Genomic DNA, 25,735 nt, shown 5'->3' with positions numbered 1-25,735 from the left:
CATAATGAAACACTTTTAAGAAAGAGTAAATTCTTATGCATACTGTTGAATGTATAATTCAAGTTTGTCCATTGTTCAAATAACATTCTAACAATAAACACTTGCTAAAAATATATTTTAAACATAATTAAGATTTCCATTGTTTCTTTAGAAGACATCCAATATCCTCAATATGCACATTTTTATACAATTTTCATTATCTACCTTGACTACAATTTTTAAATGAATCCAGATGAAATTTAGTTATGACTATTTCTCCAAACATATCTACTACTACAAACTTTCAATTCTATAGGCATTCCACAGGCAACAGCTTTTATTTATTTATTCTTCTTAATTTAAAGTATTTATCTTTATCACATACCAATATCCTATATACAAGTCTTAGATATCGCCACTAGAATATTTCAAAGTCAGCTCATGCTCTACATTACTGAACCTGGATTCGGTTTTCTTCTCATCTGCCACAAATTACCTGCTTCAATTTTCTTCATTTTAATTAGAGGTAGATCCATACATCAGGTTGCCTAAACCAGATACCTGGATGAACTACACCTTCCACCTGTAGATCACCGATTTCTGTATTTATTGCAATGTTTTCTAAATGGTACACTACATTGTGATTAGAGTTTCCTTTGTAAGACTTAAAAAAATACTTCAATTTTAAAGTAATTTGAGCTAGCACTAGCTGCAACAGTGCCTCCTAAAATGCTATTAAAACATTAACACACAGGAAAAAAGGAAAAAGACCCAAAAAACACTAATGCTAAATCTAATTTAATACCTTCAAATCCAGAATTTTGTGAAGGTAATTAATTATTCTTAAATAAGGGAAATGGAGCTGTATTGAGCCAAAGGATAGGGAGGCACTTAACATCATTCCCATAGACTGTTCTCAGGATCCAGGTCTCATCCAACATGAAAAGTGGGCAATGGTCATCTCACTTACAAAAGTTTGAAACGACTATTCACCAAGTAAATATTTATCACCAGTAAAAGAAACAGAAGAAAATCTGGCAACAGCACATTTTTGGAACTTCAGTTTTAATTTACTCTATGACATCAAAGTGACAGAAAACTAGTCAATGTCAATAGACATGGGTGTAACATTAGTGGAACTATAGAATGTTAAAAATACTGTGCATTTCACATAATTACTCTTGTTGAGACAGGAGCTATGAACAAGGTTCACAGACAATTAAATGAAGAAAAAAAGTCTGACGAGATCTTACATTGTACTAGGGAGTGTGAAAGGACAATGACAAAAAACCCAAGCGTGAGATCTTGAAATATTACTTTAAAAGTAAAAGAAAACACCATTTGGAGAATTCAGAGACTGAACATATATGAAGGTATGATAATGTTTGCAATAGGCATTGAAATATGTCCCATTATCTTGTTTTCCCATAGCTTCCAACAAATACCATACAATGGGTCGGTATAAACAATGGGAATTTATTACCTTAGTTTTTAGGCAACAGCAAGGCAATACTTTCTCCATTAAGACTGTGGTATTCTGGGCTTAGCTGCAAGTGATCCTGAGTCCTTAGCTTTTTCATCACGTCAATGCACATGTTAATTTCTTATCTCTCTTATGGGTTTGGTTGACTTCCAGCTTATGCATCTATCCATGGCTTTCTCTTCATAAAGCATCCCATAATAAGACTAAGTCCCAACCACATTCAGTTGGGTCACATCCCAACTAAAAATATCATCTTCAAAAGATCCTATTTATTTGGATTCGCAATCTCAGAAATGGATAAAGATCAATTCCCTTTCCCCCTGCAGTACATAATTCAGCCTACCATGATCCTCAAAATGTATTTTCAAGTCCTATGTCTTAGTCATGGAATGTGACTTTATTTGGAAATAGGCTCTTTGAAGATGTGATTTGTTAAGATAAGGCCAAGTTTGATTAGGGTGAATCCTAATCCAAAATGACCAGTGAACTTATAAGAAGAGGGATATCTGGAGAGAGACTAAGATTTTTACACAGAAAACTTCAATTTATTTCTAAGACAAATCAAAGAAGACGTATATATATATATAGAGAGAGAGAGAGAGAGAGAAATATTACATATTTATGGAAAAGAAAAATCAACATTGTCAATATGGCAATTCTTTCCTTATGGGTCTATAAATTCAATGCTTGTGATATGCTAGCTGGAATAAAAGTCAGTGGTGGGGAAGAGAAATTCTAGGTCTACAGCTTTAGACTGTTAATCTGCCACTTGCTTATCTCCATCCTTATCTGTAAAATAATGGGGTGAAATTAGATCATGTTAAAATAAAGATATATTCCATCTTTAACTTGAAGTTATTCTACACTTAGCTTTATTGAATTCTAATTTTTGTTTTGTTTCATTTTATTTGATAAGATGACCTGTACATCATCTTGAAGAATCCATATAGCACTGCGATTCTATGACTCTATGTCTCTTTGACTTGGAGAATTTTTATCATAGCTCTACGTATCTGCTTCGTCTTCACACTATAGATGATGAGGTTCATTACAGGAGGGATCAGCAAGTAGGTGTTAGCAATCAGAGTATGTGCATAAGCTGGGTCTCATTTTCCAAATCTGTGGACAAAGGACAGACTGATCAGTGGAGTATAGAATATAACCACAGCCCCAATATGGGAAATAAATGTGTTGAAGGCCTTCTTCCTCTCTTTGGAGATGTGATGCTGAGGAGAGTCTTAATGATCAAAACCAAAGAAAGAAGGATGAAGAATGAGTCCACACCAACAGTATAGATCATGGCAGTCAACCCAACTGTGCTATTGATCCTGGTATCTGTGCACGAGAGCTTCATCACATCAGGATGAAAACAGTAGCAGTGGTGGAGCACGTGGCTGTGAAAGATGGACAATCGTTTAAGAAGTGCAACCCTTGGTGTCAGCATTACTGTCCCCCTGATGAGGATTGCCACCCCAATGTGGGCTATTCTGGAGTCAGTTAAGATGGTGGCATATCTAAGAGGATTAGAGATGGCCACAAAGCGATCAAAGGACATAGTCAGCAGCACTGACGATTTCATGATAGTGAAGAGTTTGATAAAGAACATCTGAGACAAGTAGACATTAAATTTGATCTCCCTGGCATTGAACCAGATTATACTTAACTTTGTGGTCAGAGTGGATAAGGACAAGCCGAGGTCAGTGGTAGAGTGTGTGGAGAGAAAATAGTATGTGGGTTCGTGGAGGCTGGGCTGATTGACAATGGCAAAGGGAATTAGGCTGTTTCCTGAGATGACAGTTATATAGAGAAAGCAGAACGGAATGGAGATCCAAGTGTGGAAGGCTTCCACCACAGGAACATCAGTTAGCAAGAAAATGACCGAAGAGGATGTGGTATTCTGGAAAGTTGGCATGGTGGGTTAAAATACAGAATTCCAAGATGAGAGTCTGAAACAAGAAACTATATTTGTGAACAAATCAAATTACACATAATTTCATTCAACAGGGAACTAACCAAAGATTTATTTTATATATATATATAAAGGACTCATTTAAATTGATAAGAAAATTGTAAGACTTCAACTGCTACAGTAGCTACCTCTTATTTATTTATTTATTTTTGTGTTTATTCCTTAGCCCACAATTGTTCATCTCTGTAGTCTCTTGCTGGCAACTATGTTTATTAGGTGTGAACTTTTCCCTGCCGCTCCTCTGACCATAGATGAATGGACTAAGAATAGATAAGTGTAACTTTAGATGCCAGTGTCCTCAGGTAACTGAAGGTATTAATATGAGAAATGTATTATCACACCTTATGATGGAAATAAGAGTTATCATAAAGCAGACATCTTGTAAGTTTAGGGAGTGTTAAGAAGTCTTTCTAGAAAGACAGTACTTAAAAGATTGATTAAATTTAAACAAGTCAAGTTGAATAATTCCAAGACTTTTAGAATGCCATTTTTTCAAATGTTGAGTCAGAACGTGCTTTTAATATTTCTTCCCGTAACTCTTATCTTAGTCTTAGAGTCATTTAATAAGCACCTACTTTGTGCATAGCCTATTTAGAAGCTATGGGGGGAGTGGATGTGGTTCAAGCAGTTGAGTGCCCACTTCCCACATGGGAGATGCCAGGTTCAGTTCCCAGTGTCTTCTAAAAACAAACAAAAAAGAAAAACAGCAAGCCAAAGAAACAACAACAACAAAAAAACAGATCAGAAGAAATGATGTGGTTCAACGTTTCAGCATCAGCTTCCCACACAACGAGGTTCTTGGTTCGATCTCTGGACCAGTACCTCATAAAAAGAAAGGAAGAAAGAAAGAAAGAAAGAAATACTATGGGATAACAGAAATAATACTCATTTTATCGAATTCATAATCACATGAGGGAGAAAAGGCTGTGGAAGTACACTACTATTAATAAATAACTTCAATATCCAGTGTACATAAAAATGAGAGTGCAAAGAACTGCCATATGTGTTGATAATTTCTATAGCAATGATTTTTCTATTTCATATGCAATGGTTGAGTTTTCATCTTTGGCCACTGAGTCTTGGCACAATTTTATAAGGGATTACTTACAAAAAAAACACCAACTGTTATCTGAAAAACTTCTCTTTTACTTTCATGCCAACCTCTTCCTGGTTCTCCTTACATTATTTCATTAACTCAAACAATTATTCATTGGGTGTTATTCTTGACAGTTTATTTCCTTTCTGAGAGATCAGGAAATAATACATAGAGTCTAATTGGAAACCTATCGGTGCCTAGCCTAGCAGAAGAGAATTTCCTCAAATACCTTACTTTCATTGCTGTTCCATCACATCTTCCTGCACCCTTACCTCATGTTTTGGGCTCTCAGGCAGAAAAGTCCTTATTCTTTTGCACAACAGATAACTATCTCTACAGTCTTAGCTACTCAGAAACACTTAGTTCAGTTCAATAGCAAGTATATTTTGTTGGACTGCTGTGTGCCAAACATTGTACCAAGCACCAAGGATATGAAGCATATAAGATAAGAGACCAGTAAAGGAGATAGTCACAAAGAAATGTTCACGAGTTATGAGTTATAGTATGTACAAGGACAGATGGTGCCTAAGAGAGAAATAGTGCAAAAAGTGACAGATTTCATGTGTGCATGTAAATTGTGTGTGTGTCAAGGAGTTATTTTTACAGAACCTTAAAAATGTAGATGAATTATAACTGGGTAAAGGTTTGATGAATGGATGTGTGTTCACATGAATGAAAAGTGGGAAAAGCACGTTCTCGGAAAAAAACATGAGGAAAGACATGGAATAATCAAACTGTTTGCTTAGAAACTGCAAGAAAATTGGTATGCTGGAGCTCTAAGTTTAAGGCTTCTTGTGGTGGGAGATAAAGCCAGAGAGACAGTAGGGGTCAGGCCAGGAAAAACCTGAATTCTGTGGAAAGGATAAGGAATTTAAAGAGGCGTTTCCAAATACTTTATGAAAAAGTAAAAAGATTATTTTTCATCTCTTTGAATTTTACTACAAGATTACTTTTCATCTTTATGTCTTGCTCAGTACCATTGGCTCTCCTTCTGCAGACAATTATATTCAACTTTTACCCAACTAATAATGAAAGCTTCCAGTCTTCTATAAAGATATCTGCAATTCATTCAATATGTATTGAGCATCTGTTATAACTGCCCACTGTACTGAGATAGTGAGGGATATAAGGTTCAAGCACTGTTTCTCCCTTAATTTCCTGTTTTATTGTCTTATAAAAAACGAACAAACAAATTTCGACAGTCTGCTTTGGTTTGTTTTTCCTTCATTTTAAATAGACATCTAGATCCTTTCTCTGATGTCTCTCAGAAAAACTTCTCCAATTAATGTTACTGATGTTATTTCTGAATGCCAAGGCTGAAAGTTTATTTTCAAGTGTTTTTTTCCTCCCTCATCTCTAATTTTGGCCATGTTAATTATCTCTCCTTGAATCTTTCTCCCTCATCCTTGAAACTTGTTCCTTTTTACCTTCAAAGGAAGTTGTTCTGTGTTTTATTTTTTCCTGTTTAAGTGTGTTTTTATTCTCTGCCTCTTAAAACATGGTGTTCCATATCATACATCTGCAATCCCTCTTTTTTTCTTCCCCATGTAATTTCCTTTGGATATTTTATTTATTCTCATAGTTTTAAATATCACTTTAAAAGTAAATATGCAATCTAATTAGGATTTCTCATGAATTCCATATTTCAAAAGTTTAACGGCATCTTTAAAGCTATTGCCAAGATTTTGAGCTGAAACTTGAAAGCAGTAATGAATCCTGGAAATGGAGTAAATTGATGCAAGCTGTAAGTGAGTAAAATAACTGGCAGTAGTGTGGAGAAGAGGTCAGAGTTCTGTCTTGAGGCAGATGGAATAAAAATGAATAAAATACCCTATCTAGTTCTAAGGAACTTCTCTACTGGTAATCCCTAGGTAACTTCAACTCCAGTTTGAACCAAAGAGAATTCATTCCCTCTTCCATTAAAAACTTGGCTCTTCTTCCTTCATTTATTAGTAAATGACATCAAATTCTAGCAAATAATCTAGTTAAAATTACCTTTCTCTTCTTTCTTCCATTTCTCTCATTCCATACAGATAGATATTCGTTTTTATTGATTCTTTTTCTGAAATACGAAAAAAAAAACCACTGGTGCCTCAGAAGGTCTACATATGAAAGCTAAGTAAAAGCAATCTAACTGGAAGTGGATACTTTAAGCTATATTTCATTGTACTTTTGCTACATTGAAAAAACTTCATTGCTCATATTAAAGTATAAAGTAGGACTATTACATACTATTAGGAGGCACTAAAATTTCTCCAAGCTTCACTTTTGTGTTATCATTACCATCAAATTTATTCTGTCCATTCTTCTTCAATCAGACACAACTTCTATTGTCTCTTTAAAAAAATTTATTAAAGTTAATAGATCACAAGGAATGTTACAGTAAAAAACAAGAAACATAATAGGTCACAAGGAATGTTACAAAAAAACAAAAAACATAAGAGGTTCCCATATAACCCATTCCCCACCCCCCCACCACATCATTTTTGTAAATTGTATTTTTTTGAAGATATATACATCACACACAAAAATGTTACACTAAAATATATAAGAGGTTCCTGTATACCCTCCCACACCCTATTCCTCCCACACCAACAACCTCCCTCATCATTATGGCACACTCATCGCACTTGGTGAACACATTTTCAGGCACTGCTGCACTACACAGATAATGTCTGCCCTGCAGTTTGCACTCTCCCCCAGGACATTCAGTGGGTTATGGCAGGATATATAAGGTCCAGCATCTGACCCTGCAATTTCATTAAGGACAACTTAAAATCCCAAAATTCCCCCACATTCCATCTCTTCTACCCTCTACCTGTCCTTAGCAACTACTGTGGCCACTTTCCCCACCTCGATGCTAAAATTTCTTCTATTACTCGTCACAATAGTTTTATAATAGAATATCAGTAAGTCCACTCTAGTCCATATTTTATTCCTCCATTCTGTGGACCCTGGGATGGCAATGTCCTCTCCACCTCTAGATCAAGTCGGGGCTTAGATTGCATATGGATGATGGATGCAATTCCTCTGCTTGCAGTTGTAGGCACTGTTGATTCCCAGGTGTAATGGTTGACCATCTTCACCTCCCTGTTAGCAGACGTGGGTAAGACCAACGAACCAGAGAGTAGGAGTTGCCAGTCTGCTGAGGCTCAGGGCCCAGCTGGCACATGGGAAGTCCAGAGACTCAAGTCTCCTGAGTATGGACCTTCCCTAGTGCCAGGTTCAGTAAAAGTGACAGAAGAGGCATGTGTAGAAAAGTCACATCTGAGTCCAGCTCTGTCTCTTGTGTGAATTAAATACAATGTTTCAACAAATTTTCCTGTCTACTAGGACCACAATGGTCTTTTTCATGGCACTGCTATGAGATGTAGCTTTGGGCATGTTGTCAGTTTCTGAGTTAGATCAGATCACTTCATCTGTGTTCTCCAAACAGTTCTCAATGGCATGGCTGTAAGTGTGTGATGAAACTGGGTTTAGATCCTTACTCAACCACTAACTAGGTTTGAGATGAGTACAGCAATTCCAATTATAAATATTAATTTTAGTAACAGCTACTATCTTTTGGACATTTGTGAATGTGTTGTGAATGTTCCCCTGCTAATCCCTTTTTAAGAATTCTTTCTTTTAATTATTACCACAACACCATCTGGCAAATATTGTTAAATTTACTTTTCTGATAAAGAAATGGTGTATCTGAGAGGTAAAGAAACATATGTAAGACTGCACCCAACTAGTGAAAGTTAGAGCCAGTATTCTAAACCCAGTTCGTTTTCATTCCAATGCCCACACTTTCAAAAGCTATTGTTTCCTTAAAATCTACAGTAATTCATACATCCTTTGCTCCCGTTTTCTCATCTGCAAGACAGAATATGCCTAACATGGTGCCTGGCATATAAGGTGTGTTTGAAATTGGCAATTGCTCATTTTAGCGAGATTCACTGGGTTTAGAAATGAGGTTTTGAGTCACAGAAAATGTGTTTTTTTTCCTTTTTGTTTTCAGGCAGCAAACCACTGACCACAGTAAGCATATTAGCACACCAATTCATATATTTGACTGAGGAACCACAGGTTATCCAAACTCCACCATGCAAAACAAAATGCCTATTCTCCACAAATTTCCTGTGAAGAACAAATTCTGCCAACTTCTGAGTCCTACCATGCCATTTTCTAATCTAGTTCTTCACAATGTGAGGTTATTTTTCCCTGTGGATATGAAAGCTCAGCTCATCCAGAGTTTTCTAGTGTTTCCATTGAACAAAAGAGTTTTACTTACAGAGTCCATACAGCAGGTCGCCTGTCCCTCTCATGCTGACTGGGAAAGCTGAGCGGGCATTGAATTCCAGGCTTATAAGGAGCTTTATTCCAGCCTGACTGGAGATATGCCATCGTTGAAAGACCAATGCCTTGCCGTGGTGCTAACGCACTGTGTCTCTGGGGTATGGATGTTCCCAGATTTCTTCTGCAGCACTGAGGTTTTTTCTAGCTATTCCGTCATGCAATTACTTTTTGCAGACTTTGTAGGCTGATATAATTACTTGTCCTTATACCCTAATTTAATTTAGTTCAAGAGTCTGTAATGACTTTAATGAGACATAACTTACATACCATGTAAATTTCACAATGAAAGTATACAATCAACAGTTTTTAGTAAATTCACAGAGCTGTGCAGCCAGCACCCAATCTAATTTTAGAACATTTTCATCACACACAAAAAAACCCCCCATTACCATTGGCAGTACTCTGGGAGGGGAGGGGGTGGTTAAAATGCATTATTCTACTAAATTGCTAAAAGGTATTACCTATTTTAACTATCACTCTCTATCCCATATCTCCTTAGCATCTATCCGTGCTTACATTAACCTACCTGTGCTTCTTAGCAGCTTCTTTCTTTCACTTAAGAAAATATTTATTTATTCATTTGCACATATGTCTCCAAAGTATTTTCATTATAGTCTCCTATATCCCATATATCATGCTAAGTGCTGGAGATAAAAAATGAATAATATAGGTATTTCTATATTCTCTTAAAATAGTGTGGAAGACAGACAGATTACCAGTAATTACATGGTAACCAATGATAAGATTATCTTAGATATATGAACCAAGTGCTAGGTAAATATAGTAGGTAAAATTCTCAGTCTACATACAACATTGGTATTTGAGAAATAGTCTCTTTCTTTTTCATGAATCAACCTAATAACTGGTTAAAATTCCAGCCTATTGAGTGGCAGAAAATTAATCACAATAATTTGGGTTTCCCTTCACTTGTGTGTAAATTTTGAAGGTTTTATATTATACCAAGGAATTGGGATAAGTGATTGATGGATTGGCTCTATGTCATCTGGATTGAGATGGCTATTTCACTCTTTAATCATTTAGTAAATAATACCCACAGATTGCTATGGATGGTCCATCTTCTCTGTCCTTACAGACTCTTTAGATCATCAGATCTTTCCAGTATTTCTGGATGATTCTTGGGCATATGAAAAATGGAAACATCCTTAATATCTCTCTCTAAACCCCATATCCAATCCATTGGCAAAAGCTGCCAGCCTCTTTGGAAATATGACCAGAAATTTTTACCATCATCACTTCAAAAATACCACTCTTATGTAAGCACAATTATCTCTCTTGGATAATTTTAGTAGTTTCCTAACTATTCTCCCTCTTTCCATCCTTATCTCTGTACCACCAAGGTCTGCTTCACCATTGCAAAAGGCTTGACTTGAAATAATTACTCTCTATAATGCAAAAACAACAATGGTTTATTGAGAGTCTATGCCCAAGATAATATGCCAAGTTGCTTATGGTAAGTGTAATAATAGTCTCCCAAAATACCCATGTCCTAACTCCTAGAACCTGTGAATAAGTCACCTTCCATAGCAAAAGGGATTTAATTTATGTATAAATTAAGGTTCTTGATAATCTAAGGATTTAGATTATCCAGGTGGGTGCAGTCTAAATGCAAGAATACTTAAAAGTAGAGAACCATAGAGATGAAACCAAGAGAAAGATGTGATCTGTTGTCCCTGATTTTGAAGTTAGTGAAAGGAGGCCACAAGCCAAAAAATGTGGTGAATCTCTACAAGCTGAAGAAGGAAAGGAATTGATTCTCCCCTAAAAGCCTTTAGAAAGGAATGCAGTATCACAGATAACTTGATTTAAGTCTAGTGGTTTCCTGTTTCAGATTTCTGACCTACAGAAATGTATGGTAAAAAATTTTAATAGTTAAGTAAATAAATTAAACTGGAAGGTAATAATGAATTATTGAAGGACAGTGAGGTGATAAAATCTGTAGATTAGGAGAACGGATGCGCCTCAAGCAGTTGCTTGCCCAACTCCCACATGGAAGACCCCAGGTTCTGTTCCTGGTTCCTCCTAAAGAAGAAACAGGCAGACAAACAAGCTGAAACAATGAGCAAACAATGAGCAAGAACACAGAACAGACCATGAGAAAAAACAGTGAACAGACAACGAGCAAAACAACAAACAAGCAGGAAGCAGATGTGGCTCAAACTGTTGAGTGCCTGTCTCCCACATGGGAGGTCCTGGGTTCTGTTCCCAGGGCCTCTTAAAGAAAATAAACAGAAAGCAAAAAACAATAAGCAGATAATGTTTGAAAATAGTCAGCAAACAAGAAGCAAAAAAAAATCTGTAATTTACAAAAATAACTGGTGGCAGTGTGGAGAAGAGATCAAGGGCGCTGTGCTTATAACAGCTGAAGTAAAGGTGAATAAAATACTCTGCCCTAAAGGACATCTCCACTACAATCCCTCAGTCACTTCAACTTCAGTATGAGCCAAAGAGAATTCATCCCCTCCTCCTCTACTAATAAGGTATGACTGCTAAAATGAGATCTGAGAAAAGGAGAAGGATTTTCCCAGGGGAGTTACAGATGAGGACCAGAGATTAAAAGGTAATGCAAGGAGAGGATACAAGGTTGAGGAAATGTTCTAGCCATAGTGAGCAACTGTGTTGTTTCTTTCCCATAGAAAGGCTGACCAATATTAGGGCTCTGCAATGCAGGAGACAAAAACAAAACAAAATTCATCTTCCATTCATTTGTCTAAAATTTTGAAATCAGAAAGTCTAAGGAATAAAAGCTACTTTAATTTTAATAAAAATAAAAATTTTATATCATTATAAATATAAAATCTATTCTGAATTCCATTTGTGGCAGAAAATGAGACCCAAGAAACAGCTTAATACTGCCTTGGAGAAAGAAATAAGAGAAAACTTAGAGGTGAGCAGAAACAGTTGTGTTCAGGGAATTAAAAATGAGTTCAGAGTGGCTTAAGCACGTGGAGTGGAAAGACAGTGCTTTCAAGGGTAAAGGCAGAGAGGGGGAAGGGACAGAACCCTGAGGGCTCTGGGATGCCAAAGAACTGTAGGCAGGGCAATGCCCAGATCATATTATAATCAGAAGTGTGAGTTCCTTGAGGGTAGAGACTACATTTTTTGTTGTCAGTGCATAGCACACAGTATCTGACACATACTAGCACTTAATGATAATGTATTAAAATCCAAATATTAATACATAGCAAAGCAATAATATAAAAAACAATAAATAACATCAATGAATAATAACATGTTTACAGTGAGAGCAAAGTATACTGGGCTAAGGCCCTTCCATGGGTTAATATTATGTTAACTTATTTATTACTTTCTATAAATTCATGAATAGGATCTTATTAATATCTTCGTGTGAAAATGAAGAACTGGAGGTGGGATGGTGACTTAGTTAGCCTAAGGTCAGTGACAGAGCAGAGCTTTGACCCTGCACTGTCTACTTCCAATTTGAATTTAAACAGTGCTGTGTCGACTCTTAATGGATAGGTGGATTCAGGGAAGTTTTTCAAAATACTTATGCTCTGGAACAGTAAGAATAGGTTTGCCTTGTTATACTGTGTCTGTGTATACCCCCAGTTTATTAGGTCTGGGCTCATGGAAGGTTTAAATCCTTTGGGTGTGGGCTGGAAAAGTGCCTGGGGTTCTGTTATCACTGTACCGTCATCCTGCCTCCCTGACCTTAGACTAGCATTCTACAGATTGGAATCCCCAGCCTATCCAGGAAAAGTTCTCAGATTTTTATTCTGGATGTGATCTTACAGCCTGACCATCTCTGTTTGCTTCTATGTCTTGGAAGCTCATAGCTGAATTGTGCATTTTTTTCCCCATTGTCTCATACATTTCTTGGCAAACATATCCAGAGCTGTGAAAATTTCTCTTCTGCCTGTTAAAGTGCTTTCTGGGAGAAGACTATGGTTTTGAGAGTCCAGAAAATATCTGATAAAGATAGCATATTTTCCCAAGTTTTTTGATGAACTTCTGGAAAAACATGTATCTTCCACACTTTCCCAGGGGTCTAGAATCTTTTGACACAAGAAGAAAAAAATCTTCTTCAAACAGGGCCTAAAAATCTCTTCTCTGAAGCAACTCTCATGGAAATAAATGGTTTTCTCATTCACGTCATCCCTCTTGCAGGCCTTTAAAGGCAAGGTTTTGCACAACTTCTTGTCAGTAAGTGCTTTAATTAGTCAAGGTGCTTGAAACTTGCAAAACTTCTGTTCATCACTAATTGTCAGTCTGTACTGAAGCCAAAGTTTGAAAGCCACTTATGGTTCACACCTGAATCCAGGTTATTTTCTTTTCCTTGTGTGTGTGTGTGTGTGTATGTGTGAACCCAGTTTGAACAGAGCCTGTCTGTCAAGTATGGTTAATGTTTTCACAACAGAGGTAAATATACTGCCAGCAGTGTGAGGCTGGGTAACTTGGCAGGCTAGCACCTTTGTGGACTGATGAGAGTTACACAGAGTACTCACACAGTTTTATCTTTCTTTAGTCACTGCTTTCCAAGTGGTCATATGCCCAGTTCTCAGGGTATTCCAAACACACAGTGAACGCCTTTGGCTCTGAACCATATGACAGTTGCAATTGCTTCAGTGAACCCCTTCACTAAAGCAACTGCTTCCCTCCCTGCGTCTATTCCTTATCATTGCTTGAGACTGAAAGATGATTGGTGAGCAAGCTCATATGTGACCCATGAACGCTGCATATCCTTAACATTCATCCCATTCAAAGCTTTGATTCAGAGCCATTCAAGAATAAAATTACTTATACGTGAGAATGAGAATTTTATCCATTTTTAGGCTTCTTCAACTGGGGAAGAGTGAAGTTAGATTGAAAAGAAATTGCCCTGTAGAGTTTGATATTTGAGACACAAAGGGTTAGCAGGACACAGCTATTTCAAGATCTCCCCTAGGAATTTCTTTTGCTGCCGGATAAATGGCTTTCGCCAAGCACTGACTGGGCTCCTTATAAAGGCTGTCTTTCTCAAATCTGTTAACTCTCCCATTCTTGAGCTTTCTCCCTCTGTATTCTCCAGGCTAAGAGAAACTTTGGAGATAGCTTCAGGGGACAGGAATGAGAAGTTCCCAGCTTTAGGACAGAAGAATCTTTCCGCCCCTAAGTTGGTGAGGTTGAGCTAATTTCTCCATTTCTATCTTTCTCCTCTTCTCCATTCCCCCTCTCAGTGCTTTGAGAAGTATTGCCTGTGATGACCCTCACATTGGTGTTGGGGGGAGGTGGTCCAGATCAAATGACCTCCCTTTCCAGGCTCAAGAATTCCTTTGTGCATGAGGTCAGTGTTTTAGTACATTGCAGACTTTTCTAAATATATCAGATACTATGTATCTTCAAAATAGATTCTAAAGACCAAAGTAGAACAGTTAAGAGCATAAAGTCGATATTATAGAGCCAATAAATCCATATATTAGGTTAATTTAATAAACAAATTCCAAATAAAAAGTGGGAACAGTGTTTGGTATATGTCTTAGAGGGATTATCAGGAATATTTATTTAATATTTACTTATCAGTTTTCAGTGCAAGGACAGTTGGTTTAAGAATCATAGAGTTAAAAAAAATAAAGAATGAAAAGTGAAAGCTGTCTTACTCTCAGTCTTTGCTAATACAGTAACTTGTTTTGGAAGAGTTCTATTATATTTACCACTGATTCTTGGGATTGAAAGAGATGCCATGTAAGGGACTATGTAAAAAGTAAAGATAAAGTGAAATAAAGCATTTGGCACATAGGAGGTATTTGATAGAGTACTGCTACTCTTATAAGGGAGAAAGCCTAGAATGAATGATTTGACAATCCATTAGGATCTTGTTTATGTGCTATAATAAAATGAACATTATATTGAAGAACCTGCTTCCTCACTTTTAAAATAAAAAGGGTATGGTTTTAAGATTCTTAACAACTCTCCACTTTATCAGTATGAAATCTGAGCATAGTTCAGGTCAGAAGGATGAATATTCAATTAACAAGAATCTGTTATCTTTCCTCCTATTGTAAAATATGCCAATGTGGTTACATGAATTTTTCTTCTAATTTGAGGAGGCTGTATACCAAGATGAGCGCTATATGCCTGATTATTCAGAATCTAGATTTATCACTATTTCAGATGCAGTTCATTGATTTATTCAACAAATACATTTAGATGCTATTGTTCCAGGAATAGTTCCTAGATTTGAGAACACAGATCCAATAAATATGGGTGAGGGCCTTCCAATTTCCTTGCCACCTCTTTAGAAGGTATATATATATATATATATACACACACACATATATTTTATTAGAGGAGTTTAGGTTTACAGCAAAATCATGAAGAAAATGCAGAGTTTCCATATTCATCTCTCCCTCATTATATAAGTCTTTCGTGCCAGTCTTTTCCCTAAATACTGTTGTTCCTCTAGGGATCTGTCCTCACCTCTTTTCCCCTAAATTCAGTACTCCTACTTATTGCAGTTACTTCTTTGACTTCCACCACAGCCATTAGCTTGATATCTCTCAAACCTTATGAGTTGGGTTGGAAGTCATGCGAACACTTTTTGGGTAAGGATGCAGCTATATGTCCCAATTCTTACATTTGAAGTCACAGGTAAAAACGTGAGGGAGTCTCTCTACTGAGGTTCAAGGGCTGGCTCCAATGTCTGCTAATTGTGCTTTGTTCTTCATTGTCTCTCAATTCAATTTTCTACCCCATATACATTTTTCACTTTTCTTCTCCTCCAATCGAAATACCCTCTTGATCTCACCTCCTGTAAACAATTATTCTAGTTCAAGTACTGGCCCAAGCTGGTACATCCAGGAACTGAAATGAAAGTCACCAACTTTACTTACCCTAAAATATATTTTCCCCTGAGTCATGTAAAGGTGTTTTTGTAGTATGAGCTCTACTTCCAACTCTGACCATTGCACTACTGGCATGTGGTCGGCACTTAAATATGAGCTGAATGAATGCATGTACAAATGGATGAGTAAAAAACTTAGCATTCCTTTTTTTTTAACAAATCCATTTTATTGATACATATTAATAAAACATACAATTCATCCAAAGGATACAATCAATGGTATTTGGTATAATCATGTAGTTGTGTGTTCATCACTTCAATCATTATTGGTGCATTTTCATCATTTCAATAATAATAGAAATAAACAAAAAAACAGACAAACAAACAAGAAAATTCTTCAGCTCTCAATTTCTCTATGTTTTTTCTGCCCTATATGGCTCCTATTTCTGGCTATTCTTGCACGTTTATTTATTTATTTATTTATTTATTCATCAGTTTTACTGTGATATATTCACATACCATATAATTTATCCAAAATGTATAATCAATGGCTTTTAGTATAATCACCATTTTGTGCATTCATTACCACAAAAAATTTTAGAACAATATCATTACTTCAAGAAGAAAACTCCATACCACTCCTACCCCAGCCCTGCATAAACACTAATCTAATATCATCTTTATAAATTGATTTATATTTACATTTTATATAAATGGAATCATACAATAAGTAGTACTTGTGTCTAGTTTCTTACACTTAGTGTAATTTTTTGTCTGATATTAACATTCTGTAGTATTAACATACATTTTTTCAGCTTCAAAGTAAAAAGGTCTCGTATTGCAATTTTACCCATATTCATATTTCACATGTGGATTTATATGCTATACAGTTCCATGCTACAATTTTTAGCTTTCCTTTTAGTAAAATACTGACCTTAGACTTGCCCTGTAAACCACTTTCATACCCACATAATAGTACTGCTAGTTTTAAATACTATGTTGGACTTGGATTTTTCTATAAACTTCCAAAGATTAATATACCAATTTAACCAATTTGCCAATTTAACCAATTCTGCATAAGTTAACCCTCAGCTTTCCCTTCTGTAACGCTATTCTATTTTCTGCTTACCCATATTCAAGTTAACTCCATGAGATTACAAAATAGATTCAGTTCATAATAGCACAATCAAACAATATTTGTTCTTTCATATATGGCTTGCTTCACTCAACATAATGTCCTCCAGGTTCATCCATGCTGTAATATGCTTTATGATTTCAAAGAATCAGCCTTTAGTTTTGCTGATTTTCTCTATAGTTTTTATGTTGACAATTTCATTTTATTCTGCTCTAATCTTTGTTATTTCTTTACTTCTCCTTGCTTTGGGAATGGTTTGCTGTTCCTTTTCTGGTTTCTTCAGTTGTTCAGTTACATTTTTGATTTTGGCTCTTTTTTATTTTTTGATATAGGCATTTAGGGCTGGAAAAATTTCCTTATCAAGACTGCCTTCATTGTATCCTTTAAGTTTTGATAAGTTGAGATGATTCATTCATCTCAATGTACTTACTGATTTCACTTAAAATTTCTTCTTTGACTCACTGATTCTTTAGGAATGTATTGTTTAACCTCCACACATTTACTAATTTACCTCTGTCCAGTGTATTAATGATTTCCAGTATCATTCCATTTTGAAATGAGAATATGCTTTGTATAATTTAATCTTTTATTTATTAAGAGCTGCATTGTGACCTAATATGTTGTCTATCCTGGAGAAAGATCCATGGGCACTTGAGAAGAATGTATAGTCTGCTGAGTTTTGGTGCAATGCTCTGTTTTTGTCTATTAGGTCTAGCTCATTTATCATATTGTTCAAGTTCTCTCTTTCCTTTGATCTTCAGTCTACTTATTTTATCTAATGATGTAAGTAGTATGTTGATGTCTCCAGTGATTATTGAAGATATGTGTATTTCCCCCTTCCATTTTGCCAGAGTCTTCCTCATGTATTTTGTGGCATACTGGTTAGGTGCATAAATATTTATGACTATTATATCTTTCCAGTAGATTTTCCCTCTTAATATATATTGGCCTTCTGTAAATCTTATAACATTTTTGCTCTTAAATTCTATTTGTCTGATGTAAGAATAGCTATCCCTGTTAGTTTTTGGTTACTATTTTGTGGAGCATCTTTTTCCAACCTTTTACTTTCAGCCAGTTTATATCCCTGGGGTTAAGGTGTGTCTCTTGTAAGCAGTATATGGATGGCTCATGTTTTTTCTTGTTTTATCCATTTTTTCAACCTATATCTTTAGATTGGTGAGTTTCACCCGCTCATAGTCAATGATAATACTGTAAATGCATTCTTTTCTTCCACCATTTTATTCTTCAGTTTTCACATGTCATATCTTATTTTTATCTCTCTGTTTACTTTTTTGATTCCCCTTTCTGCAATTCTGTCTTCTATACTCTCCTCCAAGTCTCTTTCTCCTGCCTTTTTCTTTCAGACTGTAAAGATTTCCTGCAATGTTGGATCCTTTTTTACAAATTCTGTTTCTGTTTGTTTGTGAATGTTTTAAACTCTCCTTCATATTTGAAGGACAATTTTGCTGGATGAAGATTTCTCAGCTGGCAGCTTTTCTCTTTTGGTATCCTAACTGTACAATACCACTGTCTTCTCAGCTCCATGGTTTCTGATGAGAAATCTGCACTAAGTCATACTGGGTGTCCCTTGTATGTGATGGTTTGCTTCTTCCTTGCTGTGCTCAGAATTTTCTCTTTATCTTTGAAGTTTAACATTCTGAGTAGTATTTTTCTTGGAGTAGGTTTCTTTGAAAAATTTTTTTGAAAGAGGTACACTGAGCCTCTTGGACATGTAAGTTAATTCCTTTTGTGGGAGTTAGGTAATTTTCAGCTTTTATTTCTTCAAATACTCCTTGTCCCCCTATTCACATTTCTGCTACATCTGGAATTCCCATGACACATATGTTGTTGCATTTCTTGTTATTATTCAATGCCCTGAAACCCTGGTCTAATTTTCACATTCTTTTCTCTCCTTGTTCTTTTTCTCTCTTCAATTTCAGCTGTTCTGTCTTCTGTATCACTTATTCTTTCTTATATAAATTTGAGTCTGCTGTTGTAAGCCTCTAATGTTGTTTTGTTCTCACCTATCATGTCTTTCAGTGCAATAAGCCCTGTTACTTTTTTATTCAGGCTTTCAATTCTTCTTTGTGCTCCATCAGTTTCTTCTCGATGTCCTTTATCTCTGTAGCCATATTGACTTTTAATTCATTAATTTGATATTGGAAATTTGTGTGTATCTTGTTGAGATTAGTTGTTTCAAATCCTGCATCTCTTCAGGGGCTTTGATATATCCTTTTCTTGGGCTAGATCTTCCATTTTCTCAGTATGTCTTGCAATTTTTGCTGAAGTGATTAGGGTGGTAAGTTTACTCAGATGCTCAATTTCTCTCCCTTTCATAGGGTTTTAGTGGCAGGAGGATATGTGTTACTGCTGTTCTTTGATTCTTGATTCAACAGCCTCTGGGTCTTTAAGATTGTCCCTATTAATTGCTCAGATCCTGGCCCTGGGCCCAGTAATGTGTTGCAGACCTTCTTAGGACCTTGGGAAGGGAGGCTGTAAAGGACAGAAAAAAACCTCTCTTACTTTTAATTTCCTTGATGCACTTCATTGGTCTGCCAGCAGATGGGATTCTTTGGCCACCTTCTCAGTTCAATGCTCTTGTCAGAGTGTCTTTGCTGCAGCATGGGCTGTATCAATGTGACAGAAGTTCCTGCCTGAAAGTTAAGAGCCTCATAGCTTAAACTTCCTCATAGGGAGTTCTCCAAACTTTGCTGGCAGCCCTTTCCCTTTTCTGGTTAGAAAGTAATTCCACTCCTCTCTACATCTTCATTGAGCAGTAAGTAGAGAGGGAAACTAAAGAACCACTTTTTGATCCCTTAGTGGCTCCCAAGGCAAATAATGGCATGGCCCAACCTTGGCAGGAAGAGCACATGGAACACAGCAGACCAAATTTATGGGTCAAAAGCTGAGTCAGACTTGGGCTGTGTCCCTCTCTCTCCGTTTTCCTGGGGAGGTATATTCCTGGGCCCTCCCTTTGTCTGTAGCTGCCAGCCCCAAGGCCTGTGAATTTAAATGCGTCTATAGTGTGGGGGAGGGTGCCAATGTTCACAGCTATGCCTTTTAACTCACAGTTTTGATGTCATGATTCTTTTCCTCTGCTCCTCTTTCCACTGGACAATGTCCAGCGTGTCCCTGATGTCCAAAACTCTAGAAGGTTTTTTTTCTAGGCCATTTCTGCATGTCCTTTAGCTATTTTTCTGGGAGTAAAGAGAGTACTATGTCTTTCTAGTCCATCATATTCCTGGAAGTCTCAGCATTCTTTCATTTTTTAAAATATATATTTTTTATTTATTTTTAAAAGATACTTAGATTACATACAAAGTTACATTGAAAGAATATAAGGGATTCCCATATGCCCCACTCCCAACACCTCCCACCCTTTTCCACATCAACAACTTTTTCCATTACAGTGGTACATTCATTGCAATTGATGAACGCATTTTGGAACATTGCCACCAATCATAGATTATAGTTTACATTGTGGTTTACACTCTCTCACACTTAATTTTGTAGATTATGACTGTATATATAATGACCCATCTCTATCATTGTTATGTCACTCAGTACAATTCTAAGTCCTTGTATTACACCTTTTTGTCCCTCTCCCTGACTTCAGCACCTCCAGTGGCCACTATCTCCACATCAATGATATAATTTCCTCCATTGCTATAATCACAATAAATCTACAGTAGAATACCAATAAGTCACTTCTAGTCTGTATTTTATTCCCCATTCCTGAGGATTTGGGGATGGTGATGCACACTCCACTGTCAGTTGGGGAGGAATTTAGTCCCATATGACTGATGGATGGGAGTCTCTGGCTTGCAGTTGTATACTCTCTTGGTTCTTGGTATAGTGGTTGTCCATCCTCACTTCCTTGTTTGTTTTCCTGGGTGAATGCAATGAACCAGACAGTAGGTGTTGCAACTCTGCTGAGGCTCAGGGTCCAGAAGGCACTTGGATTGCCCAGAGATTCAAGTATCTTGGATGTACACCTACCAACTCCAGCACCAACTATAGGTGCAAATAAAGAGGACAGAAGTGGCATAAATAGAGAAGTCATACTGAGTCTAACTCTGTCACATCAGGGAGCATAAATTCCAATATAGGGTCCACTTGTGAGGCTCCAATCACTGCCATGACCATAGGAACTGGGTGTCTCCAGAACCCTTAGGCACCCCAGTACTTGGGGTACTATCTACTTAAGCTGTCTAAGAGACCCTGCTGAGACAGGCTTAAGTGTTGCCTCTAGGAAGAATACCCACCTCATTTTGAAATCTCTTAACCCTATAAACTTCATTGTCTTTAACTTTCCTCCCTTTTACTCAAGGTCTATTTCCAGTTGCATTTTTCATTGGTGTTTGGTAGCAATCCCTTAGTGCCAGAGAGGCTTATCCCTGGGAGCTGAGTCCCACACTGAGGAGAAGGTAATGCATTTGTAGGCTGAGTTTAGCTCAAAAAGAAGCCACATTTGAGCAACAGGAAGGCTCCCAGGAGGCAACTAATAGACACTCTACAACATCAGGCTACATTGCAACTTCAAGGTCAAAGGTTTATAATGATACTCATAAATATCAAGGGCCCATCAATGGACACTAGTCATTGCCCCTTGCAGCTGTTTGATATAGTTATGAATACCAAAAATAGATATTGGATTATGATTGTAAACTGGTCTCTACCTAGACATGATTAAATTATGATTAGGGCTTTGATTGGTCCACATCAGTACGGTGTTGAGTCCCTACCCACTGGTAAAAGTCATGGCAAAGGACAGAGTTGGAGGATTTTGATATTGGAGTTTTGCTGTTGGAGTTTTTTACATGGAGCCCAAGAAGTGAACACACAGGAGAAGAACAAAGAAGAATAGAGACAGCTCCTTAGTATGGCAGAAGCCCTAGGAAGAAAGAGAGCTGTTCAACTGATAGTCTACAACTGACTTTGTGGAGAAAACAGAATTGCTGATCCCAGAGAGAAATGAACTCCAGGAAGAGAGGAACACAGTAAGCCTGAACCCTGGCAGATGTTGGCAGGCATCTTGCTCCAACACATGGAAATAGACTTTGGTGAAGGAAGTAACTTATGCTTTATGGCCTGCTTACTAAGCTTCTATCCCAAAAATACCCTTTGTAAAAGCCAACATATTTCTGGTATTTTTCATACCTTTGACTGATTAATACACTCCTGTCCTTGGGCTATTGCTGCTGTTCCATTAGAGAATGTGGCAGAACACTCCAGGATGAGAATTCAATATTCTTTCAATTGTTGTGTGAATCTCTACCCACTGTGGCAATGCCCGATGAACATCTAAACACATTCATATACCCTATATTTATGCCCAGGTAAACCTCCTCCCATGCATCCCCCGTCACTGACACCCCAGCAACATGCCATATATAAAGAAATTCTATATCTCAAAAAAATAAAAAGCATTTTAAAAATGAGCAAGTGATTTGAACAGACACTTCTCCAAAGAAGAAATACAAATGGCTAAAAAGAACATGAAAAGATGCTCAACAACACCAGCCATTAGAGAAATGCAAATCAAAACTACATTGAGATACAATCTTACACCTATTAGATTGGAGGCTATTAAAAAAAAAGAGAGAATTACAAGGATATGGAGGAATGGGAACTCTCATGCACTGCTGATGAGAAAGTAGAATGGTCCAGCTATTGAGGAGGACAGTTTTTGGCAATTACTCAAAAAACTAGCTATAGTTCTACCATATGACTCAGTAATTCCACTTCTGGGTGTTTACTAAGAAGAAATGAAAGCAAAGATACAAACAGATACATGCACACCAAAGTCCATAGCAGCATTATTCACTACTGCCAAGTTTGAATCAACCCAAATGCCTATTGAATGATTTATTTATAAACAAAATGTGGTATATACATGCAATGGAATATTACTCAACTGTAAGATGGAATACAGTATTAATACACAGGATAACATGGATGAATCTTGAGGACTTTATGTTAAGCATTCTTTCTTTAAATGAAAATACCTTTGCAAAAATTTTAGGACAGGAGCCAATATAGAAGAATTTTTTCAATCATACAAATTTATTCATCAGGTTGAGTGCATCCTCATAGCAAATATCCTCAGACAGAAGGGATGTTTGACAGTCATCATTGACTGTATGAGATGAGCTGGAGTCAATCTCTGGGAGAGTTTCTAAGGAAACATGCCCCTAAAAGTTCATTTTCAATACCCCTGTGTGAAAAAGAAAATCCAGAAACCTGCTCAGGTAATTCTGCTCCAGTTATCATTTACCAGCAACCCAGAGCACCTTTGTTTGTCTTGAGGTATCTCTAGGCCATATTTCTTCAGACAGCATTTTCCTTAAACATAATCAGACTTGTATATATTACCTGTATAAAGAAACCCTACCTACTCTCACTCTCTGTCGGTTTTTTCGAGATTTGTTTCCTATTATTTAGTTTTATCAACATGAGTTTTGTATTTATTCAATTAGAAATATTTTACTAGGAAAGTATTTAATATATTTATTTTCCTATTTGACCATTAACATGAGCTCATAGCACTGGAAAATAGCTTAAGACTCTCTCATCTCTCTCAGTTTTACACTGTGCCAAACCATAACACAATTAAATTCTTGCTAGAACCCAGATTTCTTCATACAGTTAGTGCTCTGCTTCTTCCCCTAGTTCATCCAAGATGAATTCCACATCTAAGAAAACACTAATTTACTATACACTTCTATTAAAGAATGGAACATGGTTTGCAACTGATGCTAAATTGCATGACAGGAGTAAGGTGCAACATTTTTTTTCCCTTTTATTACAGGATGCGATACTTTTGCTCATGGAAATCTGCTCCCTTCACTCATCATGCTGTCCTTTAACCACAGCATTTTGCACCCTGCAGTGTTCTTCCTTACTGGCATCCCTGGTCTAGAAACCTCTCATGCCTGGATCTCCATCCCAATTTGTTGTCTCTATGCCATTGCCCTCTCTGGGAATGGCATGATCCTGTTTGTCATCATCACTGAGGGCAGCCTCCATGAGCCTATGTACTATTTCCTCTCCATGCTATCCTTCACTGACTTGGGTCTGTGCCTATCCACGTTGGTCACTGTGCTCGGTGTTTTCTGGTTCAATGCTCGAGAAATCAGCTTTGATGCCTGTATTGGACAAATGTTTTTTATCCACGGTTTCACCATCATGGAGTCCTCAGTGCTCCTGGCCATGGCCTTTGACCGCTTCATCGCCATCTGTAACCCACTGAGATATGCCACAATCTTAACCAATTCACGAATCATCAAAGTGGGTTTAGCAATTGTTATGAGGGGAACCACAGCTCTGGTGCCTTTACTCCTGCTCCTTAAGCGCCTGTCCTTCTGCCACAGTCATGTGCTCCACCACTCCTACTGCTTCCACCCTGATGTGATGAAGCTTTCATGCACAGATACCAGGATCAACAGTGCATTTGGGCTGGTCATGGTCATCTCCACTGCTGGCATAGACTCTGTTTTGATCCTCTTCTCCTACGTCCTGATTATCCGCTCTGTGCTCAGCATTGCCTCCCCAGAGGAGCGGAAAAAGGCCTTCAGCACCTGCATCTCACACATAAGCGCTGTCGCCATCTTCTACATCCCCATGATCAGCTTGTCTCTGGTGCATAGATTTGGGAAGCACACCCCACCCTATGTGCACACTCTCATTGCCAATGTTTATCTGCTAATCCCTCCCGTGATGAATCCCATAATCTACAGTGTGAAGACCAAGCAAATTCGCAAGGCCGTGCTCAAATTACTCCTTTCTAAGCAAATTTAGGAAAGTTTCAGTGCACCTTCCTTTACAAAGTCTTCCCTTAATCATGCATGCTTCATTATTTACTAGTGTGAGTCCCACTATACTTTGATAACCTGTTTATACATTTTTTCACTCTATTCTAGTGATTGGTTTATATACTATTTTCAGAGTTCTAGATGGTGGACTCTTTGAAGGTAGGCACTATGTCCTGTGTACCTCTGACTCTATCAAGAATTTCTGTTGCTGACAGAGAGTAGAACCCCAATTAATACATGTCCAGGAACAGGTACAAGTGAAGTCATCGAGACAGTGCCACCTTCTCTAAGGTGTGTGGCTATGTGATGTATTTCAGTTTGGAAAAGTATAGGTTTCAGAAATTCTTATTTTTTCTTAAGTTTAAGAAAATGGGTAAGCATGAGAAATAGAAAGAAATGTGAGTGCAAAGGGTATTGCCTTAATTTTTAAGAGTCCTCCTGGCACTTTGGTAAATGTATTAATATTTTAATTACATGCTATTTCCACCCCATTGATTTATCTTCTAAGTATGTATCTCCAGGGGGAAAAATGGGCAAGAACACAAAAATGTATAGTGATTTTCAACACAGCAAAACAGTGGAAATCTGGAAAAAGCTTAAGAGATTACTTTAGGGTATAGGTTAAATAAAATATGAAGTCTGCAGCAATTTGAATGCCAATAATCTATAGATCTAAATGATATATAAAGTGTAAATACAAATTAGTAAAAGGCGTACTTATGAGATTTTGTGGACATGTGAAATGATATATTTCAAAATGTTATTTTGATATTTCAAAATGTTAAAAGTGCTTACATATTTTCTTTGTACTTTCAAGCATTTATGAATTTCTCAATAATGAGAATTTTTAAAATATTATCCAATCATAATATACTTTCCTTTTAACTTCCCCCCACCAAAAAAACAACAACTTTTTTTTTGGTTTGTCTTCCATAGAAACTTCACTCCCATTAGTCTTCACAATCTGGTTTTTCCCTACCCACTTTACCCACTGAGAAATTTCTAATATGGCATCCAGGCTCATCTGTACCCATCGGTGTTCTCATAGTGGTCCACTACCAGTGAATCAGAACCACTTGAGGTTCTTGTTTAAAATGCAGATACCTCAACTTCAATCCA

General features: G+C 37.0%; 1 protein-coding gene and 1 pseudogene across 1 annotated transcript; one reads left to right on the top strand and one right to left on the bottom strand.

The window, feature by feature from the left end:
* Nucleotides 1-2,430: 2,430 nt before the first annotated feature.
* LOC101438177 (olfactory receptor 51F2-like) lies at nucleotides 2,431-3,374 on the bottom strand (annotated as a pseudogene).
* Nucleotides 3,375-23,657: 20,283 nt separating this feature from the next.
* Nucleotides 23,658-24,602, top strand: LOC101438617 (olfactory receptor 51F2-like). Its single transcript, XM_004447177.2, has one exon. The coding sequence runs from the start codon at nucleotides 23,658-23,660 to the stop codon at nucleotides 24,600-24,602; it is 945 nt and encodes a 314-aa protein (XP_004447234.2).
* Nucleotides 24,603-25,735: the final 1,133 nt, after the last annotated feature.

This window comes from Dasypus novemcinctus, chromosome 10 (genome assembly GCF_030445035.2).
Source record: "Dasypus novemcinctus isolate mDasNov1 chromosome 10, mDasNov1.1.hap2, whole genome shotgun sequence".
Lineage (NCBI taxonomy): Eukaryota > Metazoa > Chordata > Mammalia > Cingulata > Dasypodidae > Dasypus > Dasypus novemcinctus.
Note: the sequence above shows the minus strand (reverse complement) of the source record. Positions and strands in the feature narration are given on the sequence as shown.

Bases quoted from the DNA above. Each gene is read 5' to 3' on its own strand.
- LOC101438617 (XM_004447177.2), top strand. From the start codon at position 23,658: ATGCTGTCCTTTAACCACAGCATTTTGCACCCTGCAGTGTTCTTCCTT.